Source organism: Ictalurus punctatus, chromosome 10 (genome assembly GCF_001660625.3).
Source record: "Ictalurus punctatus breed USDA103 chromosome 10, Coco_2.0, whole genome shotgun sequence".
NCBI classification, from domain to species: Eukaryota; Metazoa; Chordata; class Actinopteri; order Siluriformes; family Ictaluridae; genus Ictalurus; species Ictalurus punctatus.
Genome location: NC_030425.2, coordinates 8,721,058 through 8,743,182, shown reverse-complemented (window position 1 = coordinate 8,743,182; position 22,125 = coordinate 8,721,058). Strand labels below are relative to the sequence as shown.

Here is a 22,125-nt window from a genome sequence, read left to right as displayed (position 1 = left end):
GACTTTCTATGTCTGCCTGCAGGATAGAACCACAAACATGGCTCCTATTTAAAACTATGGAGAGGGTCATCTCTGGTGGGTGGCTCTACTGAGACTCCAATCTTTTTTACAAGAGCTGAAAAGGCAAAAATTGATTCCGTCAGCTCAAAAGCTAGAGTACGACAATCTTATCAAATAACAAAATCAACTCTTTGACATCCCATTTTATTTAAAAAATGACTTTTAATTACGCTCCAACAGGCTGTTCCAAAATGAGCAGCGAATATAAATGCAGAACTTTCCAAACAGTTGCAAACAATGCCCTGAGATGTTAACTCACATATGTAACTCACAAGTGCTGTGTTTTCAAGATATATGTAAGCGGTGATTTGTTCATATTTTACAATTAAGTCAATTAGACAATAACCCACAGCACACATTTAGTTTATATTCTCGTAGACTTCAGCTTCTTTAATGTATTATACGGGGGATATGTTCTAATACAGTCTGTCTACTGATAACAGCCTCTCTTGAATTACATCTTGACCATTTAAAAAAAAAAATCATGGAAAGATGTCTAATTTAACACACCTAATTCAGTTACTCGAGCATTCAGGATCCAGCATTCAAGATTCGATAAGTGTGTATGATCAGAGTTTCAATCAAACTGCAGAAACAAATGAAGAATGTTATTTGTATGCCGTTACTGCAAACAGCTAGTCAAACTTGATGACCTTAAATGCTTGATTCTGATTGGTCAAAAGGTGTTTATTGATTTTCTGTTATAGCACACCTCAGACAGTGGTTTCAGCGGCATGGTTTATATTAATGCGCTTGTTCTAATACATTATATTTTCTGTAGTAACATCTAACACAGGGACTTATATGTTGGATGTGCCGTATAAAAATGTTTAATCATTGTTTTAGTTTCGTTTTCTGCGGGGAAACATTTATTTAGCGTTTTTACGAGTCTTCATTGTCAGCTCTTTGTAACAGTCAGAGGTCAAGCTGTAACTCAGGATGGAGAGCTTTTCTTTTTCTCAGTAACACAAGTTACATTTGTTTTGTCTGAAGAAAGAAAGAAAGAAAGAAAGGTTGGTGGGGTTGGTGAGGGGAAACGACTAATTTGTTTTATAGATGTTCCACACCATAACTATAAATGAATAAAACAATTATGCTGTTCTTTAATCAATAATAAAATGGCAATCTTTGGCAAATTGCTGTTGTTTAAAAAGAGTAATACATTTTGTGGTGGTATTCTTTTGCATTTGATTTATTTATTTATTTATATTATTAAAGAATACTACTACATGGATTATGATCTTAGCGATTTCACAGCACTTGTAAAATAAATCAACGCTCTAAAGTGAGTCACACTGTTTTTAATGAACTAAAGTCATATACGTTTAGTCTTTCTGAGTTTTCTGAAGCATTTCTCTGTTATTCCTAGATCCCTGTGATATTCACACGTAATGGCTGAATGCAGTGAAAATAAACAAATGAAGACAGTGGGAGACTGTGATGGATGGTGTTTGTGTAGTGGAGATAAAATGATATATACAAGTCGAAGTAGCTTTTTTTTTTTTTTGGACTGATTTGGATCTCTGTCCTAGAAGGTAGAATGGGGAGGGGTTTGGACCTGGCGCTAAAGGCGTGCAGGCTAATGTTTGTGCTGAATGATCACATGAATTATTCTAATTTCAGTGTCAAAGAGCAGTCATTTATAAACATTTAAGCAGATGGTGCAACACTGTTGCAAATAGTTTAATATTTTATTTATTATATGAGTGAAAAATGGCGCCTGTCAGATGTATTATCCAGCAAGTGACCATTCAGTTCTCGAAGTTTGACCAAGGCCAAATTGTGATGGCTATACAACTGGGTCAGAGCATTTCCAAAACAGCAGGTCTTCTTGGGTGTTCCTGGTATGCAGTGGTTGGTATTTACCAGAAGTGATCCAAGGAAGGACAACCACTGACAGGGTCATGGGTTCCCAAGGCTCATTGATGCACATGGGGAGCGAAGGCTAAGGTGTGTGGTCAAATCCCACAGAAGAGCTACTGTAGCACAAATAGCTGAAACAGTTAATGCTGGCTATGATAGAAAGGCGTCAGAACGCACAGCTGTGTACAGAGCTGTGTAGCTGCAGACCGGTCAGAGTGCCCATGCTGACCCCTGTCCAACACCGAAAGTGCCTACATAGGGCACTGGACCATGGAGCAATGGAAAAAAGTGGCCTGGTCTGATAAATCATGTTGTCTTTTACATCATGTGGATGACCGTGTGTGTGTGTGTGTGTGTGTGTGTGTGCGCACACGTCGCTTACCTGGGGAAGAGATGGCACCAGGATGCACTGTGGGAAGAAGGCAAGATGGCGGAGGAAGTGTGATGCTCTGGGAAATGTTCTGCTGGGAAACCTTGGGTCCTGGCATTCATGTCTGTTACTTTGACACGTACCACGTACCTAAACATTGTGGCAGATGAAGTACACCTCTTCATAGTAACGGTATTCGCTAATGGCAGTGGCCTCTTTCAGCAGGATAATGCACCCTGCGACACTCCAAACATTGTTCAGGAACGGTTTGAGAAACAGGACACCGGCCCCACCACTCAAGTTAAAGGATCTGTTAGGAACATCTTGGTGCCAGATACCAGAGCACACCTTCAGAGATCTTGTAGAGTCTATGTCTGTTTTAGTCTGAATCCCAAATATGAATCCCATCCTAACCTCCTATGTAAACACAATATCCAGTTTCACAACACAGAGTACCAGTAGGACATTTTCTGTACCTGCATTTGGGAACAGATTTAATGCATCATACTGCTGATGATAGATTACAGTCATGGGAAAAAGAAAGTAAATCAACAATCAGAAACCAGATTGGAAAAAATAAGTACGCCCTATAATCCAGTAACATGTAGACTCTACTAGAATCTCCTTTAGCAACAATAACTTGAAGTGAATGTTTTCTGTAAGAATTTATCAGTCTCAATTTTTTGGACAAATTTTCCCCCACTCTTCTTTACCACATTACTTCAGTTCATTGATGTTTGAGGGCATTCGTCTATGCACAGCTTAAGATCCTGCCACAGCATTTCTTTGGGGTTGAGGTCTGGACCTTTGACTTGGCCATTCCAACACCTTGATTTTTTTTCTTCTTTAGCCATTTGGATGTCGATTTGCTGGTGAATAAAAACATAGACTTGAACGAGGGTGTACTTTCTTTTTCCCATGATTGTATATCAAATTAACTGATCTTAATAACAAGCTAGAGAAAAGGCGCATTGTTCTTGACATACATTTATACATCACACATAGGGAGGAAAAAAGAAGATGAAAACAAAACCCTGCTGCCTTATGGTGATGGGGATACCATGGATATTGAAACTCCAAAAGTTACAGTATTTGTGCGCTTGAAAGTGATCTAAGAATAGAGAAGTCACAGCATTGGAAAATTGTAAATGTAACTGAAATCGTTCGAGGGGTGTGAAGGAAACCCAGCGCTCAGAAATCCATCAAACATCAACGTCAAGTGTTTAAGTAAAAACAAACATTATATAGATTATTTAATTGTAGACATTAGGTATTATGTACGGTATGTTGTAATGTGAATCAAATTTCAAGTTGAATTTGCATGCAAGAGGCACTGGAGCTCAAATGAATAATTTGTACGTGTTTAAAAAACACTCAAACAATTACACAGATATACTGACATAAAAATGAAGTTCGTGATTAGGTGGTTTTCATTAGCAAGTCACTCAGACATCAAAACATTCCGTTTAAACAATGTAATGAGGTGTTCGATGAATGCAGCGGAGTTGAAAAGTAGTGCTACGATAAATCTCCTTTAAAGGCGAAGGAGTAAATGTTCAAAGTCTTTAGAAGTGTAAATAATGAAAGAAAGTATAAATACTCAAGAGGTAGGTAAGTAGACTTAACTTTTTAAAGGTGGTTATAGACTTTTCCGAGAGCACAAAAGGGCAATACCAAGGAATCCTGAGCAATCTTGTACCACAGCACTCTTGAATCACCCTGTGTACGCTTTCTAGTCCAGGTTTTCTGGTAGATTTGGTGTGCTGTTATGTGTTCAGACACAAGATGACCTGTTTTTCTCATGATTACATGGATTACGTAAGGAATAATATACAATTAGGCTTACATTTATAGAGAAATAATAAATGACGGAGTGGTGCGTTACCAGCTCAAACGTGATTATTTTCCTTTAACACCATGCTCCTCTCAGAAAACTTCACCATATCAACAATTATTTAAAAAAGAACATTCAAAAGGTGTTTTTGTTATGACCTGTGCAGTGTGTGTTTGAGTGCATGTGCTAATGATTGTGCAAAAGTTGATTAATCATAGTTTCACCTGAAGAACAATCCCTTTGAAGACAGATTAGATTTATTAGCTCTGAGGAAATCTTATTGATGTCTTACACCAGTTTTTCCCAATCAGGGTGGTGTGTAAAAATCCTTCAAACATTTCTAAAATGCTAACATGTTTATAAAACATTTAATATATATGATAAATATCTGATGTCTGAAATAATAAGACAGACACACACACGTTAACCTTGTGTAGAACTTTTGGCCTCGACATTACTGAGCTAGCTAAGTGCTGTTAGCCACTGACAGTCTGCACCTGTTGACCAGCATGAACATTCACCGAATACATGAAGAAACACTGCCCTAACCCATCCTCCTAATGCTAATTACTACAGCTTGCCTTGTCCAAAACACCTGCTAAATGTAACCCACTCTCTGTATTACATCATGGTAAACAGCCGTAATGCTATGTTATCATTAACTCTCAAAAAGGTAATGGGAATGTCTAATATTACCGTGAGCTGTATACTAAAGTAATGTTATTACCTCAGTTGAGGGTCTAGGTTAGCATCACTCATCCCTACTGGTGACAGCATCCAGCTAGATAACCCTCACTCAGAGCCTCAGATAAGATGCAGACCTGGAGAATTCTATAATAACCTCAGTCCATATTTCACAGCCAACATAAACATGACACTAGTAGTGTAACTCCAACACTGAGGAAGCAGTACATGATATTTACTTTTGAAGACGTAGCGATAGGTAAAGTGAATTATCACTCGCGGAGTTACTGTTTTACAGTGAATACATCTTCGAGAGCTCCCTGCCTAAATATCACAAACTCGGCCAGGCTTTAACGCTAAATGGTGATGAATGCTAACTTGCATGTGGTCGTTTTTTTCCTTTCCTCAGAAACCGCTATCTCCACCTGAGGTGAATACAAACAGTCTGCGCTGAGTTGACATGACCCAAGTAGTTGGGCTGAGGTGTCAGCCTTGGGGAAGGGTTGCATTGATTCAACTGTCAGTGACAATGACCCAGCCATTAACCCCAACGGGTGGGTTACACAAAACTACCCAAGACTGAGAAATTAACCCAATTCACTGACCCAAAAGGTTCAACACACCATTTTGTAGAGTGTATTAATGTATACAGTATCAGAGTATGAATGGTTTTATCTTTGAAAATGTTCACACTGCTATTGTAAAGCGTATATTGCTCATGTGTGCAGCTTTGTAGGATACTGTGTGACATGAAGGGCGCATGATATTTAAACTAAGCATTAAAAAAAGAATGTTGCGCTAACAATGAACTTTACTATATATATATATATATAAATTTCGAAAGGAATATTAGGCAACAGAAGACACAATAATAAAAAACAACAGGCACGTTTTAAAGCTTGTACAGTTTATTAAACTGTGATAAGAACATAATGCATGAGACTTTGGCACCAATACATTCAAATAAATAAATGCTCCTGTTTTGTCTGTGATGATATGTAAATAAATAAACCATAATTTACTCTGTAATAAATATAGATAAACCTTTTTATACAGATGCATTGCATCAATGTTTATTGTCGTTGGTTGACAGGGTCCAACAAAGCCCCGGCAAAGTGTCTGTATCGGTGTATTTTTGCTTTCTTTTTATAATACGTTCATAATAACTGTTTAAAATTCATACATTTTGGAATTTTGAAAGACAAGTAGTGTTCCAATCGGTACATCCAGTGAATAACAACAACAATACGAATATTATAATATTTACTGTGCCGTAGTTATAGTTTATCATGCTGCAATGTGGCTTAACTGCATGCACAAAATCCTCCAACATCCTGACGTCTGTTTTATTAAATGCACAGGTTTGGGAATAAGCTATAAATATCAGTGTTATATCCTGGAGGTTTTTTGGCTTTTTTTTTTTTTTTTTTTTTTTAGCACAATGTCTTGCCTGCTGAGAGTCTAATTAAATAGTTGGACTCTGGATTTTTCTTTCTTTCTTTCTTTCCTTGATTATCTGAAATGTTCCATTAAATACAGAGCAGATATGTGAAAAGCACTTGTACTCCGAGCTCCTTTTTGATCTGCCTGACGTTGTGACATTTCTGGATGGAATTATTTTGTATTACAAACCCAGGGATAGGAGTTCGAGGGATTGCACAGAGGTATCTTGTCATAATAAAGCAGGGGTGTCCAATCTTATCCGCAAAGGAAAAGCCGGTGTGGGTGCAGGATTTCATTCCAATCAAGCAGCTGATTTCACCTGTTTAATCAGTTTATCTTGGCTTTCAATAGACTGTTCAAGGTGTGCTTGTTTAGAATGAGCACTTGCATCCTTTCCGGAAAAGATCGTCCGGACACCTCTGTTCTAATGCATTGTTTTAATGATTTTACTATAGAAGGAACTACGCATTTTACTCAAATGAATATGAAGTACTAATGAATAACTCCTTTTACGTATGTAGAATATTGATTTAATAATGTACAGTAAAGCCCTACTGTTCTGTCCACTTCAGCATTCAGTGTTTGTGTGAGTCTCTACAAAAGGCACTAAGTGGATTAGAGTAGTCTGTTATAGGATTTACAAAAATGGAATGGATTTGGTGAGGCTATCTCAGGCACAATCCTCCTGTCACAGTCTTAACAGGACACCTGCTCCTCGACTGATTTTGCAGTCGAATACGACAATCGGATCTAATTCTACGTGCGAATCGGTTATTGAAACCTTTACTGTTTCTACAATAGTGCCTATATCTTATCCCATATTGTATCTATGCATCAGGAAGATTTTCTCAAGCTTTTCTCAAATCATGCATTGGGTATGAAAGAAATATTTCTAACCATCTGCTGGGTCTTTATCCATATATGTAAAGTAGTTGGTTCTATTTCACAAGAAAAGGAGATTTTGTGTTATGTTATGACCTGTGCAGTGCATGTGAATTAATGTTCGTGCAAAAGTTGATGAGTCATAGTTTCCCCCCAGGGAACATTTCCTCTGAAGACTGATGAGATCAGTCTGATAAAAACAGCTTGACTGTGGCGTGGATTGCTAAAATTGAATCTGATATGATGACATGGATGACAACTTTGAGAATGCTTACTGATTTCCCATAGATAGACACAGATAGGTCATGCAGATACACGGTACATTCATGTAAGTTTGTGTTCCAGTTAAACAGACCACTAATAAATTATGGATGTACTTTCTCTTTCTTTTTTGATCAAGTGAACTGATCAGGCTGCCAGAACAGTAACACATATTACCATCCACTGCCAACAATTAAATGACAGGTTGCAAAACACCAAGAGATGGATTGGTTTGTCTTGAGGTATACAGGCTTTTACAAATTTTCATGGGGCAGACTTTGTCCTTTCTTATGTTGCCTACAATCTCTCTGCATTTCAGTCTTTTTCTGTTTTTTTTTTTCTTTTTCTCTAATGGCCACTCTGTGCAAAAGGTCAAGCTGTCTTGACCTTGTAGCGTATTTCAAAGACGAAATGTTATACATTGTTCCTTAATAGTGGAGCTACTCTTTTTTATAGAGTATATCTGTCTATATTTATCTCTACCCCTACTTTCATTACCAGTGTCTACAGTATCGATGTTCATTTCATCTTTTCATGCAATTTGTTGCTGCTTTTGTGTCATAGTCTTGTTAAGTGTGTGGTCTGGGGGATGTGGGATTACACTTGCTTGTAAGGGAAACAAGTATGCGTATATTTTAAGTACGTCTTTGAGTTATAGAGTAGGACTTTTCAGGCTGAGCAGATTCTTCTGACTGCTCGAGAAGTTTAGTGGAGAAGAAAATGATTGATTGATTATTTAAAATCCTGTTTAGTCTTGCAGTTTATTTGCTGACTGACTATATATAAATAAAAACAACAACCTTATCCCAGAAAGGCAAATAAAAACATAAAAACAGCTTCTTCTGTTTTTAAGACCAGCAATATAAGGCTATACTGTTCATTTCAATTGCAGCCTCTGTATTCTTAACCTGGCCTCTTTCCATTTCAGTTTCCCTAGAGCTGTCATGACATGTTCACCATGTTATTAATTTTGTTGTAATTCATACGAACTATGCCTTTACTTGAAAAAGAAGAATCCTCATTTGCCATGTGACTGATGTCATACACAAGCACACTTCAGTGCAGAAACCTCATGGATGGTGTGGTAGTGGCTGTGGTTGTCCAGGAAGGTAATCTCTTCGTAGGCCGTGGGCCGGCAGCATGGGCTGTGCCGAGCCCTGTCCACGTTCTCTCTAGTCAACAAACGCTGACCTTTCAGCTTCGCCAGCGCCAGGTCGTAGTTGCGGCGACTGGCCACGCATTTGCCACTGCAGTACCGGAAAAGGATAACTTCGTCGCTGACGTAGCCCAAGCCCAATTGGCTTACCGTGACCTCCTTGTCTGTCAGTGAACATGGCTTGGTACCCTTCTTGGCCCGCTTAGTTCTTTTACCCAGTTTAGCATCCCTTTGAGCTTTCCTCTGCACCAGCGTGCGGATGACCTGTTTCAACTCACCCTCCGTGAAACTCTGGAATAGGTGCATGACTAGAGATAGGATAGAAGAAGGAGATACAGTGAACTCCAATGTTTTACTTAGGTCAGAATAAATATACAGTTTTTCTTCCAAAATGAAATTCCAAAATGTTTCCCTGCTAGAAAAAAAATAAAACAAAAAAACAGCCTGGGACATTTAGCTAGTCTTAGCTGTTTACGCTAGTCAGATTTAATTGTTTTAGAGGGGTAGGTTCTCTAATAAACACTAACAAGTGTAACTAAGATTAAAATAACTATATACTATATAAATAACTACCTTCATCTCTGGCATTTATACCTTTGCCATTGGTTGCTAGCATCTTCAAGTATGTGTCGTAGTTTTGCACATTTATTTTCACATGTACTATAAATGTACCTAATATGGGATGAACAATAAGGCTTATTTGGGTATTTTAACAAAATTTACATTTGTATTTCTATAAAAATCTGAATAGGAGACCTGGCTCAAACCCACAACCATTGCTAACTAGCAAACAGAATAAGAGGGTTAAAGGTTCATAAAAATAAGCTAATAGTAACATGATATGCTAATACTAATGTGTTCCATTCATGCTTCGCCTAAACTGGTAACACTTTACTATAGTAAGCGCTTGCTTGAACTGCATACAAAGCCAGATCTAGTGGGGTGAAAGGAGACAATCATTCCAGGGGCACACAGCCACAAAAATTCCAGTAGTATGTCAGAATATATGGCTAATATATCCAAAATGCAATATAAACTTAAAACGAGTTTGGGGCCCAGAGCAGTATTCTTCCAGGGGGTCCAGAATTCTTTGCTAAGCTCTTACTGCATTTATGAATGGAAAATCGTTCAAAAAAATCCATCTGATTGTCATTAAAAAACAGTATGTGTATAGCCTGAACATGAATATTTCCATAAATATATTGCATTGCAAAAAAAAAAAGCTTTTATTACATTTAACTAATTATTCAGCCCTTTCACTGAGTCAGAAGATGAAACGGGACAAATGTCTTGCTAGCCTCATGATATCCTGCATGTATATACCTGATATTGTACTTATGTTAAGTTTTACACAGTATGGAACACATTTTTCAGAATCTTAATGTTATTTCAGATCACTTTATACATTATCCTTAGTGTTGTGCTAAGCACTACAGTTTAAGGACAGGTGGCCAAAGAGTACACTGAGCCCTCGCTGACCTGCTTAGCACGAGTAATTCTCTGATCCGTCCTCTAATCAGACGACTCGGTAGTCAATTGGATTCTCGAGAATTCATCTCTGCTGAAAGTGTGTGCTTGTGTCTGTTTGCATCATTCTGCATTAATTATTATGTTACCTTATTGTATGTCAAAGCAATTGGATCAGGAGATCCATTAGAGTTAGTTCCTGTAGCCATAACTATTCATATGAAAATACAAAAAAATAAAAAATCAATTTGTACTTCATATTCTGTATAAGAGGAATCCAGATTAAACAATGCTTTCTCTCTGACTTCATGACCTCTTGCATTATTGCATTACTGCATTGTTATGTTATTGTATTGACTGGACCAATATAGGGTATGCTTTTTAAAGAATCGCAAACAATGCTTTTCATTCTGATACAGCCACTGAGCCTTGAAATACATCGATTCATTGCTATATAAAGGCTTTTTCATTAAGCCAGTAAATATATTACATACTTCCCAGATTACTGAGAGATAAAAGACTGTAGCTTACAATCTGAGATGGCCGAGTTGTCCCCATTTGCTGATCTGACCCTCCGAAACTTCCCCCTAGTCCCAGATGAGGAGATGTTTGAAGACATTGATGCTGCAGATGCTGATGCTGATGATGTTAATAAGGAAGATGAATGCTCAAAGTGAGGAAGAACATGTGCTTTGGAGGAAAGCAGAATTCTAGAGAGGAAGACGGAGAGTGCAGCACCGCAGAGCATCAAGACGATGGCAACACACTTCCATAACTTCATCTTAAAATGATTAAGAGCATTGGCACTCTGCAAGGGATAAAAAAAGGGTTTCATATCAATGCATCCAACTATTATTTTTTAAATAAACATGACATGTAAAGAAAGCTCTACATATTATTCATTATTACCCTAATACCATCGTCTATTACTATTCGCTAATCCTTCTGCCAGTGACCCTTTATACTGTGAAATAAAGTCAATACAAATTTATTTCATGTGTATTATTTAAATGTGTATAAAAAACTTTGATAATGGTTGGACTGTAATTGTAATTCCCCGGACTCCTCTCTGAGAGCAGCTGCTCTTACTCATAAACAAACCCTTGGAAACATGAAAAATTGCTTCGTCATCTTACACTCAGAAATTTTTCAATGAAATGCTGCGATATTGTGCCGTACCAAATGACGCATACCAAACAAATTGCATGTGCACTGGAGTATTTTCCCTGCTGTGAAAAGGGTTTCCTGCAGAAAGCTTCACCCTTCAGCAATTTCCTTCACAGATGTTATCACAAGTGGTAAGATATTTTAGCTTTCTTTTGAACTTTCCTCATCATTTAATACTCACTGCTGTGGAGTGTTTGAAGGGATGCGATGTCCCTCGATTGATGGTTTGTGTTCAGAGAACCACCTTGAACATTCAATCCCTACATGCTCTTATTTATTGTTTTATTATTTTGAATCTCTTGTTGCACTTGAAACTGGAAATCCAGCACAGGTTCTGGATAAACTATTATGGTGTTACATTAGTCACAGGATCCTCTTTTGGGGGTTTGCCAAGACACACACGAAAAGCAGATTAGTGCGGTTCTTTCATTGATCTACCCGGTTAGTGCAATCTGTGGGTTCCTGGGTATCTAGCCTTATGGGGTTATTTTCGTTCATAGATTTCTAGGCATTTTTCTATATATCCATGTTGTGTAATGTAACTATTTCTCATATATGCTTCAAATAACTTTAACAGAAAATATTATGCTATTTTTGTTACCTCATTCCTTATTTTCTAGTTTTTTACGATGTATTTGGAGGAGACTAGAGACACTTGGATGCAAAACAGTTCTGTAAATCAGGAAAAATAATCTCACAGTGGAGGATTTCTCCAGACCAACAACTTCTCAAAGTACATTTCCAGACTTTTTTTCCCTTTTTTTTTAAAAAGTATACCTTGACTTCAATTATCATTTGGTTCTTAACCAGAAGAACTTAGAAAGAGTCAAATATGGAACAGACAAAGAAAGTGACCAAGATTTTGAATTCCATGCTTGGAAAAATGAATGGCTTTGAAGATACTGATATTTTACAGTCCTATGAAGATAGACTTCCAATCTGAGGTGTTTACGATCTCCTTCTAAGCTCATTTCATTCCGCATATACAATTAAAGATTTAAACAACCCCTCTTGACATCTAAAAATGTTGCCTGGGTTTAATTTTAAGAATTTAAACCTGCGCTGGAAATTTGGGGGTCGTAAAAGTTTCTTTAAAATGTTTTAAGTGCACTTTGGAGCTTAGTGCGCTTGATGTCTTGAAAGAAGTGTCAGCGGAAAAGAACTTCATGCACTGTGAAGTAAATTAGTCATTACACAGCATTTGAAGGATGAGGGTCATTTGAATGGAAAAATTATCAAGTGTCTCTTAAATATCCGACTAGCTCCTGCCTCTAGTGTGCTACATATCATTTACTTATAAAGAGACTACAATAAAAAAAAAATCATTCATTGATGATGACAACAAACTGAAAAAGTCAGCCCAGACTTCACTAGCCATGGCTACAGATTCCAGCTCCTCCTGGGGGATTCCCAGATTTTCCCGAGCCAACTGTGGAATCTAATCTCTCTAGCAGGTTCAGTAGGATGTGCTTGATACAGCTCTAGTGGGAGTCAACCAGGGGGAATCCTTGTTTTTTTGTCCAAAAACTGAGCTCCTGCTTCACCACCAGTACAGTGACTTACACTTACCCAATCTGTTGTGTCCCAATCTTACACTATCTTTTCCCAGCACTTGTGAATATATGCTTAAATTCCTCCACCAGAAGCAAGGTCTCTCCCCTCTCCTGAAACGAGCATCCCAGTCTTTTCCAGCAGAGAACCATGGTCTCTGACTTGGAGGTGCTGATATTCATTCCAGCGTCTTAACACTCACGTAAAAACAAGCCCTGTTTACTACCATTTTTTTTTTATTAAGCTTTAACATGGATATGTATCTTAATTCCTCTATCAAGTTAATGGTCACAAATCCTCCACTACTGTATTCAATAAAGCATTTTAAATCATTCAATAAAGCAGATCTCATTATGGGATGGAGGTGATGACAAAGAAAGTATTTCAATACTATGAAATCTTTCCAAGCATCATGGATGCACATAAAGTACCAAATGAAAAGAAATATAGAAATAGGAATAAGAAATGAAGGACTTCTTTAGCACCATCCCATCGCAGGGTATAATCCCACAAACATTCACACACTACAGACAATTTAGAAATGCCAATCAGCCTACAACACATGTCTTTGGACTGGAGGAGGAAATAACAACTGCCTAGTTGTACGATATGATAGAGGCTGAGAGCTACCGCACATCCTGAGAGACAAACAGCACTGCCACCGCATCTTTCTGAACTGCTGGTCATGCAGTGTCACTTGTTAAATGTCAGGGGCAGACAAACACCCTTGGAGGGAATCGCTATCTGACATTTTACGCTCATAGATGACGATGAGTGGCCAATGTTGCTGTCTTTGACTCCTGGCCACAGACAGCTTTGCTGCTGTCGGGAGACAAACATCTGTACCACCCCCCCACCCCCAACCATGCATGACTTGTGAGCCCTAAGATGATGATTATTATTATTACCTTGATTAGGTCCAGACATACAGATCATGATAATATAGTTTCATTTGATTAAAGTAGTCCTGAAGTAATGGAAAATATCTACTTCTAATAGGACAGATAGAAAAATATGATCAGGTGTTTAAACTCGAATATTAATTAAGCATTTAACGTTTTTTAAATGTTTGTCCTCAAATGTATTTTCCATTTAAAATCAGTATTTCATACTGTCATTGTTGAAATATCCACTTGACCATGGCGTCTCTCTGTGTATAATTTTTTATGTGTGAGTCTTTGCGACTTCAGTCTTGTCTAAACACTTACCTGACTAATAGGCCTGGTTCTTCATTCGCAGAGAAGTTTCTTTGTTTCAATAGCTACACCGGAAGTGGGGTCCAGGTTATTCTCTCTCCATGAATCTGACACTTAACTGCCTTTTTCCTTTATTAGGAAACATGCAATTGTTTACAGAATGCTTTTGAAAAGTTGCCCACTTCCAACTAACCTATACCTGCATTTCCATTACAAAAGAAACTGGAATGTTATATGTATTTATGGAATACAGAAAACAAGACTAAAAATAAAACAGATTCTTTAGTCGAGTGGGTTCTTAACAATACAAAGACGGACAAAATAAGACCTTCAGGACTACCTTTCCTTAATGCGAGGTTCTCATGCTAGAGAAACAATTGGAAATGAACTCTCATATCACAGCACTCTATCACAGTATAATCATATACTTGTTGATTTCATACACCTCAGAAAACAGCTTTGACCCTGAGCAAGTAATCTGACACAAAATCGATTTCAGTTTGAAATATTTCAGGTTATCAACACACACAAAAAAATTCTGTGTCTCACAAGCATACACATTAACTCAGATGCATGAACGAACACAACGAAGGGAGGGAAAAGCTATTTAAAGCTTTATTGGATTAGTGTTAAGACCATCCTATTTACTTTGTCAATCATGTGGAGGCTAACATCCTGGGAACTAATATCAAAACGGTCATTCCTAGAACTCAGAGTGGCTCATCAGGCATGGACAGACACACACGCACACAAAACACGTCTATATACACATGCATAAATACAATATACAATTGTTCTCCTATTATCTTTGATGTTTTCTCTTTCGGTCATCCTGAATGCATGCGTATACTTGTATGAGCATATGTGCGGCTTCCTTGGAAAACCATTCAAATGGTGACATGTTGATGTTTTCTAATGTAGTTCTACAAACTAACTGCTTTCCTGAAATGAAGTATGTTTCTCTTTTTTTGAAGTATGCTTGTGGACATCTGACCATCCAATCATACGTGCTTGTTGAACATTCCATTCCAGATTTAGTCCCCATTTGCTGGTATAATAACCTCCACTCTTCTGGGAAGGCTTTCCACTAGAGTTTGGAGCGCGGCTGTGGGGATTTGTGTTCATCCAACCACAAGAGCAGTCGGTGTATCAGTTCATCCCAAAGGTGTTCAGTGGGGTTGAGGTCAGGTATTGGTGTTGGGTGAGGAGGTCTGGGGTGCAGTCAGTGTTCCAGTTCATCCCAAAGGTGTTCAGTGGGGTTTAGGTCAGGGCTCTGTGTAGGACACTCGAGTTCTTCCACTCCAACCTTCTCAAACCATGTCTTCATGGACCTCACCTTGTGCACAGGAGCATTGTTATGCTGGAAAAGGTTTGGGCCACTTAGTTCCAGTGAAGGGAAATTGTAATGCTACAGCATACAAACACATTGTAGACAATGTTTTGCTTCCAATTTTGTGGCAACAGTTTGGAGAACACTCAAGGTCAGGTGTCCACATACGTTTGGCCATATAGTCATATAGTATATCAACCAGAAGTAAAGTTATAACATTTTAAAAATCTGTGGTGCAGGTGTATCTTGGACGATTTGACAGCTAGTATTGATTAGGCGTATGTTGATTTTGCCAATGCATTTCTTAAACTAGCTCCCTTTTCAGAAACAATGAACTAGCATGACTGTTGAACATTTAACTAACACGGTGAAAAAAATATATGCTGTTTTAGCTAAGTGTGGTAGAAATATCATCAAATGAATCCCGAGACAACAGGATGTGTCTGTATTCACAACGATTTTACAAGTGTGACATGGTGTAGTCCTTAAGAAATTATAATACATCTGACATTCTGTCAGTTTTGGTAACTATTTATTCTATCCCAGAGGCCTCTTGTTACTTGGATACAAACAATGATCCACAAAACATTCTTCTACTACGACCTCATCATTCATCAACATTAATAAACATCAAAGTGGACCAAACATTAAAGTAAGTTTTCAGATTTGTTTCTACTCAAAAGAACATGTTGAAATGCTTTGGTTGAGTGACAGCATTATCCCTTTAACCTGACAGCAGACTGCCCTGTTCAACCCCATACTGTGTAATCAGTGTAAAATATATGAATAATAGTCTACATGATAGTCCCTCGTTCTCCCTCTTTCTTGCTGATTGTACTGAAGATATTTATGCCTTCTGATGTCATGGTCCTCTTTTTACGTCCCACCAGGGTTTGTTCAATAAGCACACCTTGATTTGTTTTTTATCGTGTAACTTCCATTAAATGCTGAACTGGGAATAGATAATGATTTCCTCACATACAAAGTTGGCAAGAATAGGGAAGAAAGTGCTAATCTCAGGGTAACACTTGAGTATTCCAGGTGTCTTCATAAGCATAGGCGAGACTAATGTCGATCATACTGAGACGGTCCAAAACACTAAACACCGAGTTTATTATATTTTCCAACAATAATGTTCATTTTATGCATGGTGTAAGTCTGGAATTTTAGCCAACATTGGACTTGCGTTCTATATTCATCGTCAAGTTTATGCTAGTTAATCACACCCTCTATGGAAGTGAATGAAACTAGACAGATGTCTGCCAAATGAAGGGAACTTCTCCAGTGTTTATAGGCCATATGATGAATGTTTAGTTCAAAACCCTTGTTTGTTTTTTTCCCTGCCTGCTGCTGCTATATTGCATGTTTATATCTAGTTGTATTTAGTCTGTCATAGTAACTGCTTTTACCCAGGAAAGTTCGCTGAAGAGTGAATGTAAATAATGTATTATTTATGAACTGCAGTATATTCAATGTTGATAGGACAAGCATGAGACAGAAATACCTTTATGTAACCTTCTATCCTTATTTTCATTTCCATACCTTGAGGCTTTTTATCTAGCAACTGCATAGAACACAAGCTATTATTATTCTGTATGAGTGAGAAGTATCCTTTTGTGTTTGCTGCTCTTTTTTTCTTGATTGGCATATTTAATAATATGGCTCAGTTTTTTTTTTAGTACTCTACAAATAGATAATATGAAAACCACTTATTGTACAACCCCTGGCAAAAATGATGGAATCACTACACTTAGAGGATGCTCACTCAGCATTTTTTTTTTATTTCGTAGCAACTAAACAAATCACAGATATGACACAAACAATGTTTGTTTAATAGCTGAACATTCTGGCATACCTCAAACATATTAAATGAAATTGTTTTAACTAATGGCATATTTATTTTCAGATCAAGTAGAGGGAAAAAAAAATGGAATCACTCAATGTTGGGAGAAAAAAAAAAGATGGAATCACCTTGTAATTTGTATTTTTCTAAAATAAATACCAGCAAGTCTAAAAATGCAAATTAGTCTGCAGTTAAAAGAAAGTGCTTACAGACCTTAAAAGAGTGCTTACAGACCTTAACCTTGGACTTTTTTGAAAGGAAACCTAGCCCCAACACAATTTGGTGCAGGTATAAACAAAACGGGAAGGTTATAAAAGGAAAACATACAGGTCGACCAAGAAAGACATCAAAGCCTCAGGATAGCAAACACAAAGCGATATGCCTTGGAAATAGAACAAATGAAAAACAAATGAGCGGAAATTGTAGTCAATGTTTGTGATAGAACTGTAAGAAATCGGCGGAATGAAATGGGATTTACGTATAGAAAAGCCAAACGAAAACCAGCACTAACACCAAAACAGAAGAAAACAAGGTTACAGTGGGCTGAAGAGAAGCAATCATGGCGTGTGGAGGAAAGTGATATTCAGTGATGAATCATGAATTTGCATTGGCCAAGGAGATGATGCTGGAACTTTTGTCTGGTGCCGTTCTAATGAAACATATAAAGATGCCTAAAGAAAACAATAAAACATCCCCACTCATTTATGATGTGGGGTTGCATGTCAGGACCAGGAGAGACATGAACAGTCAATGCACAGGTGTATACTGAAATCTGGGACACTTTTCTCATCCCAATAGAAAAAAGGTTTGGTGAAGATGAAGTAATTTTTGAGGATGATAATGCATCTTGCCACAGAGCAAAGAGTGTTAAAGCTTTTCTTCAGGAAAGGCAGATCAACTCAATGACATGGCCATCCAGATCTCAATCCAGAAATTTAAAAAATTGGTCCATGACAAGGCTCCATCCTGCAAAGCTGATCTTTCAAACGCTATTCGAGAAGGTTGCAACCAGCTTTATGGAGAATATTGTTTTTCATTAGTGAAATCCATGCCTCAGAGAATTCATAAAAGCCTGAGGAAGAGCAGCAAAGTACTAATTGTGATTTTTTGTTGTTGTTGTTGTTGTTGATGATGATGATGATCCCATATTTTTTTTCGTCTAACTGATATGGAAATGAATATGCCATTAATTAAATCAATTTAATTTAAGTTGTTTGAGGTGTGTTTCACGACGCCAGAATGCTCAGCTATTAAACAAAAATTGTTCAGTGTCATATCTGTGCTTTGTTTATTTGCTACAAAGTAAAAAAGCCAGGTGAGCATCGTCTTAGTGTGGTGATTCCATCATTTTTGCCAGGGGTTGTACCTGTAGATACCATATGATCTAACATCATACCTCAAACATAACTAGAAAACTCCTGTTACTCCATGATATATATATATATAACAGCAATCATCATTATAACCCATAGTATATATGTAATTTGATTACTTAAATATACTTTATGGATTAGATAAAAATAAACACACAAAATTGGGCCGCTACGACACGTTCTATTTAACAGACTGACATCATGCTGTAGACACACATCAGGTCAAAGTACAGAAAAGTGAACACTATCAGTGATCTCATCTCTCAATCCTTTGTCTTTGTTCTGCCAGGAGCAATTGCTCAGAGTTTAGCCATAATGGCTGTGTAGTCTGTATTTATTTCTACACCTCAATAGGACCATAACTCTTCCTTTCTGATTCAACAAAGCTGGCTTTTAAACTTTCTGATGACAATTTCATGCTGAATATTCTCAGTACAATCAGTCATTATTATACATTAAATATACACTCACTGACCACTTTATTAGGAACACCGGTACACCCGCTCATTAATGCAGTTACCCAATCAATCCGGTTGTGTGGCAGCAGCACAATGCATAAATGCTACAATCGTGCAGATACAGCTCAAGAGCTTCAGTTCATGCTCACGTTAAACATTAAAACGGGTTAAAAATGGGATCTCAGTGACTTTGATGGTGACCGTGGATGGATGTAGGTGCTCCTGGGATTTTCACACACAAGAGTCTCTAAGGCTTACACAGAACGATGAGGAAAAAAAACTAAAAAAAAAAAAAATATGTGGAAATGCTGTGTTTGTTGAGAAACTTCAGATGAGAACGGGCAGACTGGTCCAAGCTGACAAGAAAGATACGGTAGCTCAAATAACCGCTTGTTACAACCGCTCGTTACAACGGTGGTGAGCAGAATGGTATCTCAGGAAGCACAATATGACGAACCGTAAGGTGGATTGGCTACAACACCAGAAGACCACGCTGAGCTCCACTCCTGCCATTCTGATGCTTGATGTGAACATTAACTGAAGCTCTTGACCTGTAGCTGTATAATTGTATGCGTTGCTCTGCTGCCACATGATGGGCTGATTAGTTAATTGATAAATGAGCAAGTGTACATGTGTTCCTAATACAGTGGTGAGTGTGTTTGTATTTGAATTTAAAACATATACATAATATTTAAATATGTGTCCTGATCCATCAACATTATCTGTTCTGGGAACCAGACGAAGGCCATGTTGGGCCGTTGTAGCAAGACCCTAAAACTTAAGTTTTTTAGGTTTATGCTTGGATTGTATTCTGCCTAATGTACAAGTGCGTGCCTAATAAATAAAGCTCACTACACAGTGTTAACAATGCCAGCTGGTTTTGCATGAGTGGCTTTCTTTCTGCTCCTGTGCTACATTACACATCATGTGTGCTTTCACAGAAATACATAAGGTCACGTGTTTTACGCCTGAGGCTGTCCTTGGATATCTACATGTGAGAGTGAGCATGAGAGTTCCACGTTTCAGTCACTAAGAAAACACCGTTTTGAGTGTTTTATGATCTACATTTGGACTAATACATTTTTATCTGTAGATATCAAAGTACATTTAATATTGAAGTGCACTTCTTTCACGACGCACCGTGGGAAAAGACTCAATGAACGAGTAAATAAAATGACAAAACACAGATCCAGCAGGTTTGACGCCTAGCACCATTACAATTCAAGTTTAAGTGGAAAGGTTTTTGTGAAAGAAAAATAAGGAAGTCTAAGCTACTTTAGAGAAGTTCTTACAGATTACACAGCTTTGTTTACATGAACTTCACAAGAACTTTCTGTTGGAGTTGACTTAAACAGCAGTATTTATTTATTAAAAAAAATTGAATTTGACATTATAATAATTAATATTAATATTCAAATTCGAACGACATCTTAAGCACCAGCTTCGGTGGGGAATAGAGGATGTATTCTTACCGTTTGCCCGGCTTATCCAGACATGTCAGAGTGCTAATGCTTGCAGTTGACCTCTGGGTAAAAATGGCATTAATCAATATTCCAGCTCTTACACTTGAGAGCGGTGAAAGACAGTGTAGTTATTTTGTCTCCTGTTTATTGCTGTCTTGCACAGGTTTCATTCAGGAGTTTAGAGCATTAGCCCCCCAAAGTGCAGCATTCTTTCAGCTTCAAGGGATCATCAGACATCCAGGAGTTCAGGGTGTGTAAAAAACATCTCCAAATCCACATCTTGTTGTCAGGGTCTTGTTATGCATTCAGAGTCAGAAACATAAATTTCAGAACGTTGATGTGATGCTAAGAAAAAAAAAAAGAAAAAAAAAAAACACTGTAAGACTGACCAAAATAGTAATAAATATATTCTGACAAAACACAAAAGTAATTTAAAAAGCACGTGCTTTTTCAAAAAAAAAAAAAAAAAAGCTCTGCAAGCAATTTACTAGTTCTCACCAGGCTTGTCATGAAATACAACGCTGAAAGATAAAACGCCTTGAGAAAGTTGTTTATTCTGCAGAATTCCTTCGCAGTGATTCACTAAAATGAAGGAATAGCTGGTGGCGGCACATTTGTTTTGCTCCGACAAATCCCATATGTTAAGCTTATAAAATGTTCTCCAAGTAATTAAAAAAAAGTCACCCAAATCTGCTGCTACTAGATGTCTAACAACCACAGCATGACCAGACCAGTTTCTTGTGTAGTGAACAGACTGGTGTGTGAAGATGATTCTCACGCTGGTTTAATGCTGAAGCGCTGCTGCAGAGGGATGGTTCAGGAGAAGAGATGGGAGGGAGAAAGGGGGGACACTATGGGGAGTGTTGTTAGAGACACACATGCAGGATAAATAAGCTCCTCCTCTGGGATAGTGAGGGGGGGGGGGAAGTTAATTATAGATTTGTCACTAAAAAATTCCTGTACACTGACCAGTAGCAATGTCTAATTGTGTATATTTCCATTATGTATATTTGTACGGTACACAATATCACAACGTCTTGTGTTTTATAGTCATTTTCACATATTCCCTTCAGTTAAAACTTTCCAAATGTTTATGGAGAACACTGTTTTATGTGTATTGTTTATAATTATAATTATAATTCAGAATATATGACTTGTGGCTTGTATATCAATAAGTGGTTCATTATGACAGGTGTGACATGCTTTTATGGAAGTAGGCAGTTTAGCGTTCCACCCCCCGGCCCTTCATTTTCTACTTTTTTTAACAACAGGAGCCAGGATGAGGTCACTTCAGTCATTTGGTTTCAGGATCTCATCCATTAATCCATTTTCTGTACCGCTGATCCTACACAGGGTCGTGGGAAGCACGGAGCCTATCCCAGGGAACACGGGGCAGGAGGTGGGGGACACCCTGGATGAGGTGCCAACCCATCACAAGGAACAATCGCACACACACACGCACTCACTCACCCATTCACACACTACAGACCATTTGGAAATCAGTCAACAGTGCATGTCTTTGGACTGGAGGAGGAAACTGGAGGACCCGGAGGAAGCCCCTGAACTTGGGGAGAACATGCAAACTCCACGCAAGCAGGGCAGAGGCAGGAATCAAACCCCCAACCCTGGAGGTGCAAGAGAAACATGCCCAGTTTCGGGGTGATGTGTTGTGGTTTTTTCCTTTATTATTATTATTATTAATAATATAGTTGTTATTGTTGTTG

General features: G+C 37.9%; 1 protein-coding gene across 2 annotated transcripts; it reads right to left on the bottom strand.

The window, feature by feature from the left end:
- Positions 1 to 5,701: 5,701 nt before the first annotated feature.
- nrtn (neurturin) lies at positions 5,702 to 21,210 on the bottom strand. 2 transcript variants are annotated; one of them, XM_017477313.3, is made up of 4 exons: positions 20,900 to 21,210; positions 20,411 to 20,694; positions 10,552 to 10,828; positions 5,702 to 8,861 (listed from the first exon to the last, which is right to left on the bottom strand). In XM_017477313.3, the coding sequence occupies exons 3-4, from the start codon at positions 10,799 to 10,801 to the stop codon at positions 8,437 to 8,439; spliced, it is 675 nt and encodes a 224-aa protein (XP_017332802.1). In that variant the 5' UTR covers positions 10,802 to 10,828; positions 20,411 to 20,694; positions 20,900 to 21,210; the 3' UTR covers positions 5,702 to 8,436. The 2 variants fall into 2 exon arrangements, with proteins under 2 accessions (XP_017332802.1, XP_047014129.1); XM_047158173.2 differs by having other exon boundaries at positions 20,411 to 21,210.
- Between the last annotated feature and the right edge of the window lie 915 nt (positions 21,211 to 22,125).